The 13,124-nt window shown below is 39.0% G+C and overlaps 1 protein-coding gene across 2 annotated transcripts; it reads right to left on the bottom strand.

Annotated features, from left to right (window-relative positions):
- Positions 1 to 6,272: 6,272 nt before the first annotated feature.
- Positions 6,273 to 12,899, bottom strand: tmem182a (transmembrane protein 182a). Of its 2 annotated transcripts, XM_053440138.1 has the most exons (6): positions 12,536 to 12,899; positions 10,701 to 10,824; positions 10,243 to 10,269; positions 9,385 to 9,483; positions 9,146 to 9,283; positions 6,273 to 8,277 (listed from the first exon to the last, which is right to left on the bottom strand). In XM_053440138.1, exons 1-6 carry the CDS (start codon positions 12,692 to 12,694, stop codon positions 8,051 to 8,053), a joined length of 774 nt encoding a protein of 257 aa, XP_053296113.1. In that variant the 5' UTR covers positions 12,695 to 12,899; the 3' UTR covers positions 6,273 to 8,050. The 2 variants fall into 2 exon arrangements, with proteins under 2 accessions (XP_053296113.1, XP_053296114.1); XM_053440139.1 differs by lacking the exon at positions 10,243 to 10,269.
- Between the last annotated feature and the right edge of the window lie 225 nt (positions 12,900 to 13,124).

Below are 13,124 nucleotides of genomic sequence, written 5' to 3'. Positions count from 1 at the left end.
CCGGATGAAATGTTTCAGGATCACAGACACACAAATGCTCTTTGTCTTCCTTTGTTAAATATTAAACCGATTTTAAGGTTGAAAATGTTTTTAATTTATTATTATCAGATTCAATTTGGTTTTCTATAACTTATCTCAAAGTGGCACAGTGTGCACACAAAGCTTTTATGGAGATTATGGTCAGCAATATTTGTTGTTTTGATTAAAAAAATCACTATAACATAAAAAAGTTTGGAACTAGTCCACCAATTTGTATTTTATTGTGATTTTTTTTAATTCAAATCAACAAATATTCTTTAGTATTTAACTCTACATATTATTTTGTATACAACTCTAACAGAACAATAAATGTTGTAATGCTTTGTAGAGATTATCATCTACTTGTATGCAAATCTTCAACATCAATGCTGGAGTCATCATCGGTGTTTCTGCTTGTGGCTTCAGGAGAATGGTATCTGTGATTATTCATGTCATTCAGATGAGTGATTAAATATTCCTCATCCCCTCAGAGCATTGAAACAAATGAACCACGGTTACGTTCTAACAAGAGCTGACAGATCTTTTAAATAATGTTTATTTATCATTGGTAACATTTACCAGCCCCCGTACGGTCCCTGAGGCTCGTGACTTCAGCTGCCTGAAGCTCAGCAGTGTCTCTTCGGTTGGCATTTCCTTTTTTCTTTTTTTTCTCTTTTACTTTGTGAAACTTTGCTAAACTTTGCCGGCTGTTTATCTGGGGCTTACTTTCCTTCTTCGCTTTTCACCAAACACGAGCGAAAAAGAAAAGGAGCGACGAAGACATCAAGGAAGCGAGAGTCAGTGAAGGAGTTGCAAAAACAAACAAACGGGAAAATGTAAAGGACACAGGATAAAATGTCTTATGAGACCAAAAAAAGATGGGATCCTATGTGAAAGTGAAATATCGCAATAACAAACAACTCTGCATGTGTTGCAGGGATTTAATGACAAACTGTAAAAAGATGTTTCCTGGGTAAAACATATAAAGGAAAGTATAAAGTCAGGCCAAATCACAATTCAAATGTATAAATTAATAAATGAATATATGAACATATTCATTTATCATCTGCATGGAGATACATTATTCACTTGCTTTTTTCCCCAACATCCATGCTGGAGATATCATTATACTACAATTAATACAAAGTCTACTTTTACCATTGCAAAACCGAACGCCACACTCACACACAGGATTTTACTTTCAAGGAATGTCAGCACTACTCGGGGTCAAAGGTATAATTTTGCAAGTTGAAACCAGTATAAAAGCACAGAGGCTGCAACAGGACGAGGACACACATGGACCCTGTATAAAGGACAGTAACGTTAATATAAGTTAGGTCTGAATGGAGAGAAAGGATTGTTCTTCCACTCCCGCTGCAGCAGGACTTTAAAGGAAATCTGCAGGTAACGCGTTCAGTCTTTGTTAGACTCTGTATTTCTGTTTCTCTTTGTCTTGTATTGTGTTGTGTCTTTTAATTTGATGTTCACTGTGAACTGCCCTGTACTTCAAATCTACTATTGTATTTAACTTTGTTTTTACTGCAGCTAAAACGCTGTAAAATTTACCTTTTTGTTTTTAAACTTTAAGCTTCTTATTCATGTGTTTCATGAGTATTTCCTCCCCTAATCAGAGCCACATGACTGCTGTGTACATTCACCACCTCAAGCTACTGAAAAATGTCCTGCTCTTGTCAGATCTGTTGTCATTCACTCTACAAATATGAGCATGAGAAGTCGCTGGTGCTTCTGTAACTTTAGCGAGACGTCACCTCTGTTAACGTCCCGGCGGTGTGACTCTAATATCTGTACAGATGTAGCTCGAGTGTTAATAATAGGCCCGTGTTTGCGTTGCTGTGATTTCAATACATAATTTTCATAAATGTAACTCTAATGAAGTGAGGTTGCATATTAAGCTAATCTTATGAATTCACATGAAGTGACAAACACAAAGAGGAGAAATCATTTGAATACTTATTGTAGAATTGTATATTCATGTCTATTAAATATGATAAACAGTGCTTGTGCCTGTTTATTTTTTTAACATGCTGACATGTTTAAGGCTAACAAATATGACAATGCCCTTTTGTAAGACGACATAAATAAACATGTGAGCGATTGTGGTTCAACTGAACGGAACAGCAAATATTTTGATTGCACCGTTGAGACATGTTGAATGTGGAATGAGCAGCTTAAAATATATAACTGTCGAGTTTTATATTCTCTTTAAATTCATTAGAAGTTGTTATTTAATTGTTGAACCTCTGATATTTATATATTGTACTTTGATTTTATGAATATGATTGTATGAATTCCCAAATTCCGTGAAAAAAGAACATATAAAAAGAAATAAACAGCAGTTGGTACTTTAAGCAACTAAATAATAGAAATTTATGTAATTGACAGTTTATTTAATAAATTACTTATTTTATAGTATGGTAATTATTAAAGACAGTTTAAGATGTTTGCACAACAGATTGAATAGTAAATTATGATTATATGATTTTTGAAGTAATATATATAATTAAAACGTAACAATACATGAGAATGAAGTAGGGAAGTTGGTTAATGTCAAAACAAAAACATTTATGAATACGTCCCGTTTCAGTTTGGCAGATAGTTAAGTCTCACTCTGTCAGATAATTGGGGACAGACTTTCCTTTCAGACTGGGACAGAGAAAGTACGACACAGAAAAACCTCAAATGGCTTTGAAACCCCCGACGCAGTGCCTCACTAACGCCCTGTGTTACAACGCTGCATAAAAAATGATATGCAAGTGGTGCGTTTGAATATTCATGATCAAATCCAACGGCTGTTTGTACTGCAGCATTAATTAGTTGCTCGAGGGGGGAGCTAAACCCAAAGAAGAAGCCGGAGCGCGCGGTGCTGAAGCGCGGAAATCCCAGAGAAAGAATTAAAAAGTGCGAAAATTTGTGACGAGCGCGTGCTAACACATTGTGGATCCGGGGGGAAAAAAGCGCGGGACGCCACAACTGAAATTCACTTATCTATTTAACTTTATTTAACCAAAATATACAGAGATGTTTTAAGTAAAAGGAAACAATTAAAAAATAAAGCAGCTAAAGCTAAAATTGTTAATAATTTGCACTCTTGACTGACACGTCTCTTATTTGTGGATGCATATACATATATTTTTATGTGCCATTAAAGAAGTATGAATATTCAGGAAGAGATGTGGTTGAAGAGTCCCAATCATCTCCTACACAGTTGCCCCGGCAGTTAAAAGAGAGCGGCTGAATGGAGTTTCACCGTGAGAGACATTAGCATGCCTTTGAAACGAGAGACCTTGAGTATGAACGAGGGCCATCCATACACACTTTGGAATGTAATTTATATGCACAAACCGGGGTGTGAGGCCAGAGGATGTTAGAGGGGCCGAAAGGATCCACTCCTCACAGGTACAGTTTCCACCGGCCAACGGTGTAATAACCATTTTTCTGCTGCCAGAGCCTCTTCACACATCACTGAGCTCCTCTGAACTCACAGACTCCACTGAAACAATCTCTCTGCTGCGAAGGAAACACACGGGGTGTAAAGATAATTGGATGCCCCGCTTGTACTTCTTTATATTTCCTCAATGATACTGAAGGAACCCCTCATGAAGGGGACGTTTCAAGCTGAGCGAGAATAAAAGTGTTGATTTTCCACTGTTGGTTTGAAGAACCTGAGTTACTTTCTGTGCCGCTGCCACCGCTGACCTATGTGCTCCACTCACTGAATTATGCGCGGTGATTATACGACGTGGTCCTCTGAATTGTAAATTCTCACAATTATACGTCCCATTGTCTATTCATTATTTCAAAACGAATGGGAAATTATGTAAAACTATCTCCAAAGAGGAGAGCGGCGTGTAATATGACTTGCCATATTGTTCATGCAATTCAAATACTTTTGCTTTCTTTTTTCTCCGAGAGTTGAAATAATCAGATTTAAATGTAATCTGACTTGCATGTCTTGTGAGATAAGGACACGTTTGGAAGATAAGCTATGATAACTGCACTACGTGCCGTGAGGTGAGAGCACCGAGGCAAAGAGAGGCTTCCAATTAACTTGAACCTCCCTCAAGGTTAAATATACAAGTGTTGACGGGGAGTCAAACTTATCTCCTGCTCTCCACCAGACGAGTGACGGACTTCAACGTATCCCGCACGAGTCTTTCTGCTGATTCCATCACACGAGCGACACATGTGCACATACTGTACACTGACGGAGGCCAAAGCTAAATAGCTCTAATTCTCCAAACAGACACCAATAGATTAGTTTTCCCTTTCAACCAAAAAGAAAAGTGGGAACAGTTCCCCCTTGTGTGTCCACTGCCCCTCGATAACAGGCCCCTCTGCTCTCTGCCCTTAAACAATCCTACTGTTGAACTTTTTCCTGCTTCCTGTTCTGTTTTAATAAGTTCTGTTGTATTTCATATTGTGTTGTTCCGTTGTCTCCTATTCTGCTCTGTTCTACTATTGTGAGTTATGTTCTATTTTAATGTATTTGGTTCTATTTCATTGGATTCTGCCCTGTTTCTAGTAACTGTCGTCCGTGTGTTCCACTTATTTCATTGTGTTCCGCTCTTGTGTTGCACTTTACTCAGTTTGATTGTTTTCTATTCTTTTCTGCCCTGTTTTATTTTGTTCTGCTCTAAACTGCTCTGATGTGTTCTGTTCTATTCTATTTCATTATTTTATGTCTACACTTCTACTCTTTTCTGTTGTGGTTTAAGCTGCTTTAGTGTGTTCTATTCTATTCTATTGTATTCTGTGTTATTTTTTCTCTTCTATTCTCTTCTGTTCTGTTGGAACTGTGTTTTTTGTCTCACTAGATTGTGTTTTAAGTGCAGTGTCTTGCAGGACCTTGCTCTGGTTTCACTAGGTCGTGCAGGGAAAATGCTGCTTCCTGTCTTTCCTTCCTCCTTCTTCCTCCTCCTCCTCCTCTGGAAGCTTTACCCTCTCATCCTCTATCTGCCCTCATCCGCGATTCTCCTCCTCACCTCCTGCTGCACACCATCCCTCTGCTGAGCACAGGTATTTGTTTAGGAATCTCTCGGTGGAAATTATACTCCATCTCCGGCGCTCCCTATCAACACACAATTATCATGGGCAATCATGCAGAACAGTGCTGAATTCAGCTGGGACTCCCACTCTGATGACATTACTGACTGCAAGGCCCGGGCTTCTCCTGGAGGTAGCTTCCTCCTCACCTGCATTAAAACTCACTCTCTCACACACATGCTCTTCCTCCACACACATGGTCATTTGGATATGGATGGAGAAATGATTAAACCTTTTTTCTTTCATCTTATTAGCATTTCATTTAAACCAGGAAGTCCACCAAGATAAGAACTCTGTTTTCCTCGGGGAGACCTTTCGTGAAAAGACCTGAAACAGGACAAATCCTGTGATCTTATCTTACAATTTATTAGCATCTGCCAACCTCTGTAGCCTCCTGGCCTGACCTGCAGTGGATTCGAGCTCTGCTGAGGCCACTCCTCCCATGTGGACGGCAATGAGAATTTCAGAATTTTTGGAAGAGTGAATCTCCATCACAAGAGTCTACTACGGAGGCAAAGTCAATCTCACGCAGTAATCAATGCCTCACATTGTGTCACTCTCAAACCGCAGATGCATTTCCCTATGTATGATAAGTATATTATAAAGCCTGAGCGCTGATACAGACACATGAGAGTCCACACAGGGGTCCATTCAGATCCTGATCAAATGCTCCATTCATGAGTGAAATTACAGTCCGTCTGTCAGCCAAGGTGTGAATTCTTTCATCTACAGATCCCCCCTCTGAAGTTATGATTAAATGCATAACGCCATATACCCTCCACATAGACTCCAGATGAGCAAAATGGGATTTCTGCCTCTCAGGGTGCAAGTTGAAGTGTGGATCAAGTGAGGCAAGAGCGCCATCTGATGGTACTGTAGTATAATCTTTTGGATTGGTCTGAGCCTTTGTTACAACAATCATATTTGTACCTGCATGTTGACAAAAGAGAAGCAAAGACATTTATTACACTTGTAAACCTTGCTTTGCCAATATCAGAGTTATGTTTGTTGTGTTGTGCTGATGAGAGCCTCTTCTCCAATAATCATAATAATGATTTTAGATGCATGCAGCATTATCTTGTGAAAGTACCTGTATTAAACAATGCAAACCCATTTCCAGTGTCTTATGTGAAATATAATTCTTTATTTTACCAACCAAAGCGTATCTTCTCCATGTTTTCTTTGTCGGGAGACAAATCACCAAAGAAATGTTGTGTTATGTTTGTATCTCAAAACACACTATGCTATAACTCACCGTGAAAATGGACTGAGTGAAAAAAGCAACATAAAACAGTTACATACAAGCAACAGAAAAATTAATAACACAACAAAACAACAGCACCGTTTCAGGCTATGTACAGAAGTAATCAAATAATACTGGAGACGAAGCAAATTGTACTTCTTAGTCATCAGATTTTATATATATATATAGTTCTTGAAGAAAATCCCATGTAAAGACCAAAAACAACAATATTTTGACCCATTAATATAATAATAGTAATAACAAATAAGGAATTAACTATTAATCATAATAATAAAAACTATTATTATTATGATTATTATGATTACTAGTTAATTCCTTGGTGCCATAGGGTTGGCTCAACTTTTGTCTACTGATTATTAACAAACACATCAATATTGCACTTGATTACATGTTCCTTCATTACCATGAACGTGGGTTCTGTTAGTCATCAAACAGACTGTGTTTATTCTGCAGGTAAAAAATTGCTCTAAACAACTTAATGGTAAATATGTTATATTAATTATATTTACATAGAGCATCCAGTCTTATCAACCTCTCAAAAAGCCTTAAAGAACAAATCCCATTGATGCAATCATTGCAACTATTTTACTATCACACATCATTCAAACAGAGCTGTCAGTAACAATTTGTGATGCAGAAATCAAACCAAGACTTTCTGATTAGTAAACAACCATCTCAACATGAAAGTATCTATCTGTGCTTTGGAGTTGAGTACAAATGGATAAAGATTTGGAGGTTAGAGAATATTTGGAGTCCTTCACTTTATTTGTTTTGGTCTTTTCATGGAATTTGTTGACAAAAAACTACCATCGGCCTCATCAAAACTGAAGAGAGAAAAGTTAGCTCTTTCTAAAAATGCACACATCTTACTGCATAAAGAATGATCATACCACCTCATAAGCATTCTATTAAGCTCATTGTTTTATTTATTGATACTGTCCAAAGCAAAAATATATTTTATAATTATTGTTTAAACAGGGAACATTTCCGCGTGCAGACAAAATAGTTTCTAAATAACAGAATATCTCCTCATCAACATTAAATTTCATGTACTTTTGCATTATAAAAATAAGCACTTATAAGCCTCATAACCATCAACACAAGGAATTAAAATGTTGTGTTATACACCTCAGATATTTATAATCTATGCTTGTCTATAATCCACAGATAGCACAGAACTATGTGTAACCCACAGAGCAAAATTGGTTTGGCCCAGACTTGGCCCATAACCAGCCTACATGCTGCATGGAATGATGGCACATTGGCGGTTCACTCCATTTTGCCAGATCCGGGCCACAAGTTAGCCATAGCAATACCAAAGGTGCTAAAGGTGGCCGCAACGTTATTTCCAACATGGGCCACTTTAGGCTCACATCCCATTTGTTCAGACCACAAGAGGGCCTGAAGTGCTGTATCATTGCCTGAAGTGGCCCACATCTGTAGGCTATCTGGGAAATAAGCTCAGTTGAATGTAGCTCACTGCAAGGGGGGATTATAATGATATTTCTGTTCTCAAAAATAGTTGAGCAATATTTTTGTCATGGAACAAAATGTCCAAACATTTCAGATTATTTATGCCACAAAGCTGGGATCTATCCATAGGCTCATGCAGCAGAAAATAGTTAAGATATTCGGGTTTAACAAAAGAAAATAAGGAAAAGAAAAAACCCTGAAACATCTCTAGACCCTACAGTAGGGTTAAAGTCAGTGACACTCAAGCTTGATGGAATTGCCGATGAGGAGGAAAAGAAGGCCCGACAGGAGGCAGAAGAAGATGCCGATGGGGGCAAACATGAAGGACAGACCGTAGCTAATGGATAGCTGGAAGTTTGGACACAGCGTGGAGCGCTGGTGGTCGATGTAGACCTCCACTACATCCAGCACCTGCAGCCACAGTACGTACATCACAACCACACACAGCAGGAAAATACCTGGAGCAGAGAAGAACAACACAGAATGATATGTAATGACTGAAACTCACTCATATACATGTGTATATATGTATACACACTAACCTGTAGATCCACAACAGGGGACAAAAACAAATATTTAACCAGTGTTATTCAGATGCACATCATGACACCCAACATAAAGGATTTTATTTCAAATGTCACCTATATGGGTTTCAGGGAATTTGTGAATTAATGCATTTTTTCTAAACTTTTCATATCGTATATAAAATGTATGTATTCCTAAACAAAGTGTTTTGTTATAGGAGCTGCCATCCTGTCTCTGGCATGAGGATACAATGAACCTTAAGACTTTCAGGATAATGATGATCCTGACATGAATCCTCTACCGACTTATCATCTGTTCCCTCCCAGATGGTCAAATATATAGCGTTACAATAAACTCATAGATTCAAGTAAGAACAACTAAGACAATGTAATTGGACCTGTGTTTACCAATGTGCTTGCCACAAAGAAGATCAGCCACTCTCATCAAACAACTAAATATACGTTTCTTTCTTCATCGGCAAGTCAAAGTCCAGCATAAAAAATCAAACCTAAGTTGAAGTACATAATTATTATCTGCTAAATATACATCATTTTCTTGAATTAGGTCACTCTAAAGAAACCATCTTAGTTTGTTTGATATTATTCTTTTATACTGACCTTTTATAATTTGTTGATCCTGGTTAATACATTTTTAAGCACAATTTTTCTATTATTGCTCTAGGTGGACCCAGTTTTAAAGGGAAAGTAATACAATGTAGTAGTGACAGTAATAGTACTTTCAAATAAAGTACAAGTGCAAGCATCATAAAACAAGAAGGATTTCAAAATCTCAAAGTCTCACCTGATGTCAGGAAGAGGCTGCCTCCTGCTTTGTAGAGGCGGTAGCTGGCAAACGGAGCAGCACAGATGATGACGAACCCACCGAGCACCACCGCTGCCACGCCAATGAGCATGAAGATGCTCCAGAAGCCTCTGTAGACTGGGAAACCAAGAATATTCAGCCAGCTGCACAAGAGCAACTTTCAGAGGGAAAACAGTCTTAACTTTGTACAAAGAGGTAAATGTAAGAAAAACACTTACTTATGGCAGAATCGTACTCCGTGGCATTGTGGGTCTGATGAGACACAGGGAACGGGAAGAGGTAGGCGTGCATGCACACTTTGGAGTTTGGCTGATTTGCTGGAGATGGAAAAAATAAATCAATAAAGAAATGAAAATGCAATTTTTCAGGTAGATGAGATCCCAGTTATTTCTTGCTGATTTTTTTAATCTGACAGAAGAAAAAAATGTACAACAGCCATTTCAAAAAAGAAAATTTGCATTTATTTCACCTCATTTGTCAATTTCTCTGATCATCATATTTCTGTTGTAAACTTTGACTGCAAACCATGTTTACCTCGAGTTTTCCTGGATTAAGATGCAGCTAAATACTCAATACGGAGAAACAGAACGTTAGCATTACTGTGCACTTTTTCCTCCAATGTTTTTAATATTCCTCCTCAACTCTCTCTCTTTTCTTCCACCATGTGAAATTCAAAGAACCTCACAAGGTCCTCTCAGCACCCGAGGGTGTTTCTGACAATGAAACACCAGTCAAAGTCCCCCATTAGAAACTGGAGGACACGCAATCATCTGACAAGCAACCACAATAACATCACATGGCACTTTTATTCTTAAAAAGTCACATGGGACGGTTTATACCACTGTGTCGCCAAAACAATTTATATATGCAGAGAGAAGCAGCCAATCAGAAGCTGATGATTGATTCCGCAGCAGAGTCGTAGTGACGCCGCGTGACTGTGTGGAAGAATAATATTGGAGGAGAATGGGTTCCTGCACTCACCAATCATCAGCTTCAGAAGGGAGCATAATAAAGAGAAATCAGGAATTAACTGATGACGTGTGTTCAGGAATCTGCTACAAAAAGTGATGTTTTACCTGGGTTTAGGGTCTCAGAGACACCAGCTGTAAAATATAAAAATACAGTGGATGTTCATATGCTCTGTACTGGTAATAAACAGCACCTTTAACACAGCAGTGTCCCCTCCCAGTCCCAAATTTCAGTAAATCCAAAGTAGGACTAACAGGAGAGTTGACCCAGAAGTTAAATTCTGTCTTTGGAAGTTACTTTTGTAAAAAACTATAAAAAAAAGACGAACATACATATAACATAAATATGGAATATGTTTGTATACTATAATATTTAATAGTAATAAATAATTACAATAAACCCTTTTATATAGCACCTTGAAAAACACAGTTACAAGCTGTTATTTTTTGAAAATGCTTTACAACAATACTTTTTCTCTATTATGGTTTTAATAAGATCAGAAGGATATAAACTAAATATAGCAAATATATATAACTATTGTTACTACATCATGGATCCCACTTACTGAACCAGAGTTTCCAGAGCAGGTCGTCATCTTCCATGTTGCCTCCAAAGGAACACTTCCAGAAGAAGCCCTCATGATACAGAGTTACATCCTTATGATCCTCCTGCACCAACACATCTCCACGCTGGGAGAAGGGGAAGATAAATATTGACACATGAATATTTGTGGATGCACTGCACTTCAATCTGTCGGTGTAATTCTGCCGTCTCTGGATCTTCTGAGGCAGGTGGTGTCACAGTGGGAAGGAGCAGCTGCTGATCCAGGTCAAAAGGTTGAGCTGAGCAAGCACCTCTGACCTTGGTCTGGTTCGACTCGGCGCTGCATGTGTGTGTGTGCAGGTAGAGGATGATCCCGCTCAGGAAACCCTCATCATGGGTGGTCCCTCTTTTTGCACGTGAGCAGAAACACACGTCCTAAAGTGACTCTTTCATCATCCATAACAAACCTCTCAGATCAATTTGATACTGTGACGTAACTTAGCCTAAGTCAAGGTTAACACAGGGCATGTTTGACTTTGAAGACCTTGTTGAACAATTGCACTGTTGTTGTTTTTTGTATTTTGCTTTAGGCTTTATATAAATATAATATTTTGATTCATCTTATTTTCTGTGTCTGTTAAAAACTCCATATGTTGTAGTGCATTTTTTTAAGGCTTCACACAGCAATACACCTTAAAAACTCAGATTTTATTAGACTGCTTTTGGTCAGTCTCAGATTTCTATTTTGAACAATGGGTATAGATCTTTCCTCCCAGATGAAGACAGTACTCAAACTTATAACAAGTCTGCGAGATGTTACATCAACAAACAGCGTTGGCTTACAAAGTTAGCAGAATGGTGGATTGCATGGAAGCGGTGTCCCCGGATGGCCTGAATTATGTTTTCACTCCCTCTCTGATGATGCCTCCAGTCTATGCTTAAGAATATTGGCTCCCAACCTAGGGATTCAGGTCTTCCTGAACAACAAGAATGTGTTTGGACAGAATCCAAATGCACATCTCTTCTGCAGGCTAATATTAACCATTATACCAATCATGTGACCATCATATCAAACACCCGGAAATGGGGTCTTCTCAGAGGACTCAAATAAGCTGATGAGCGGCACTAACCTATAGGTTTGCCAACAAACCTACTGAACGGTCCAAAGAATGAATCTCACTGTATTCTTACTGGATCCTGTACATTTTCAAACAATTATAACAATTAAGCTTGATAAATAATTCTTTATCGTTGATTAAACTGAAGTCACGTTGCTTTACTATGTAGTGTACAAACCCAGGCCCACTTTAGTTTTATTGTGATGGTATCATGTCTCAGTTCCAGTATCATCTGTGCTCACGATGAAGAGCTAAGTATGTTCTAGTCAGTGATATTTAATACTATCATACCATATATACTATCATACCAGTGGGAGAACTGGTATTTGTATTTCTATCATCGAGCCTCATGGTACAAGCTATGTCTGACTTGTTGCATAGCTGCACACACAGTACATTAAACAGTGTCTGATTACAGGATACATCCCAGCACGGATACCTCGACCCTCTGCAGTTGACTGAGAATGATTGAAGCAACTGATCCCAATCTCTGACATAGGAGAAGCAGCTTAAATTCTAGTTTAAGGGTCAAAATGTAAGAATTAAGAAAGTAAATAAAGCTGATATACTTCAAAACAAAGAAACTACTAAGCTTGATTTTGTCTGTGGTCTTACAGCAACTGACCTCGTTTCAGTTTCACAAGTAACTAGTATGAAAATGTTTATGCTTAAGAACACATAATAAGAAACATACAGAGTAGGTAAAATAAATTATTCCTGACTATCTTTTGACACTCACCTCTATGGTCACACCTCCAGGCCCGACGGTGCCCTCAGGATTTGGGTGGCAGCTCTCTGAGGCGAGCAGCCAGTAATCAGTTCCAAAAGAGAGGAGGATGAACACGGCTGCCAACGCCCCGAAGAGGCCCGCAAAAAACAACGCCACTCTCAGCTTCATGGTCCAGGATTGACCAGCCACTCGACGACTTGAGGCCCACACTCGGTCTGACTTTCTGCTCTGATTACAGTGAGCACATGTGACAAGCAGAAACAGAAACAGACACTCCTCTTGCACTGTGGCATCCACTGAGGAAGATAGGCTGGTGGGGTCACAGGATCTTGACTCCTCTCCTGTCCCGCGTGTCTGTGTTATGGGAGGACAAGGTTGTACACAACTTCTGCACTGGACCGTCCTCTGGGGTCTGCAGCCATACCACCCACCCCCAACCCCCCCGGGCTATTTTGGGGGTCTGATTGAGGGCGACTGTTTTGCTCCAGGGTTGGGCTGAGCGTGTGAAGGGGGATCATCACAGAAATAACCGGTGGCAACTGGACACCCGGCATCTGTACGGGAATGTCAAGCCAGGGTGAGACTAAACGGACAGAAA

Source organism: Pleuronectes platessa, chromosome 14 (genome assembly GCF_947347685.1).
Source record: "Pleuronectes platessa chromosome 14, fPlePla1.1, whole genome shotgun sequence".
In the NCBI taxonomy this organism is placed as follows: domain Eukaryota; kingdom Metazoa; phylum Chordata; class Actinopteri; order Pleuronectiformes; family Pleuronectidae; genus Pleuronectes; species Pleuronectes platessa.
This window is presented reverse-complemented; position numbering and strand designations above follow the sequence as displayed.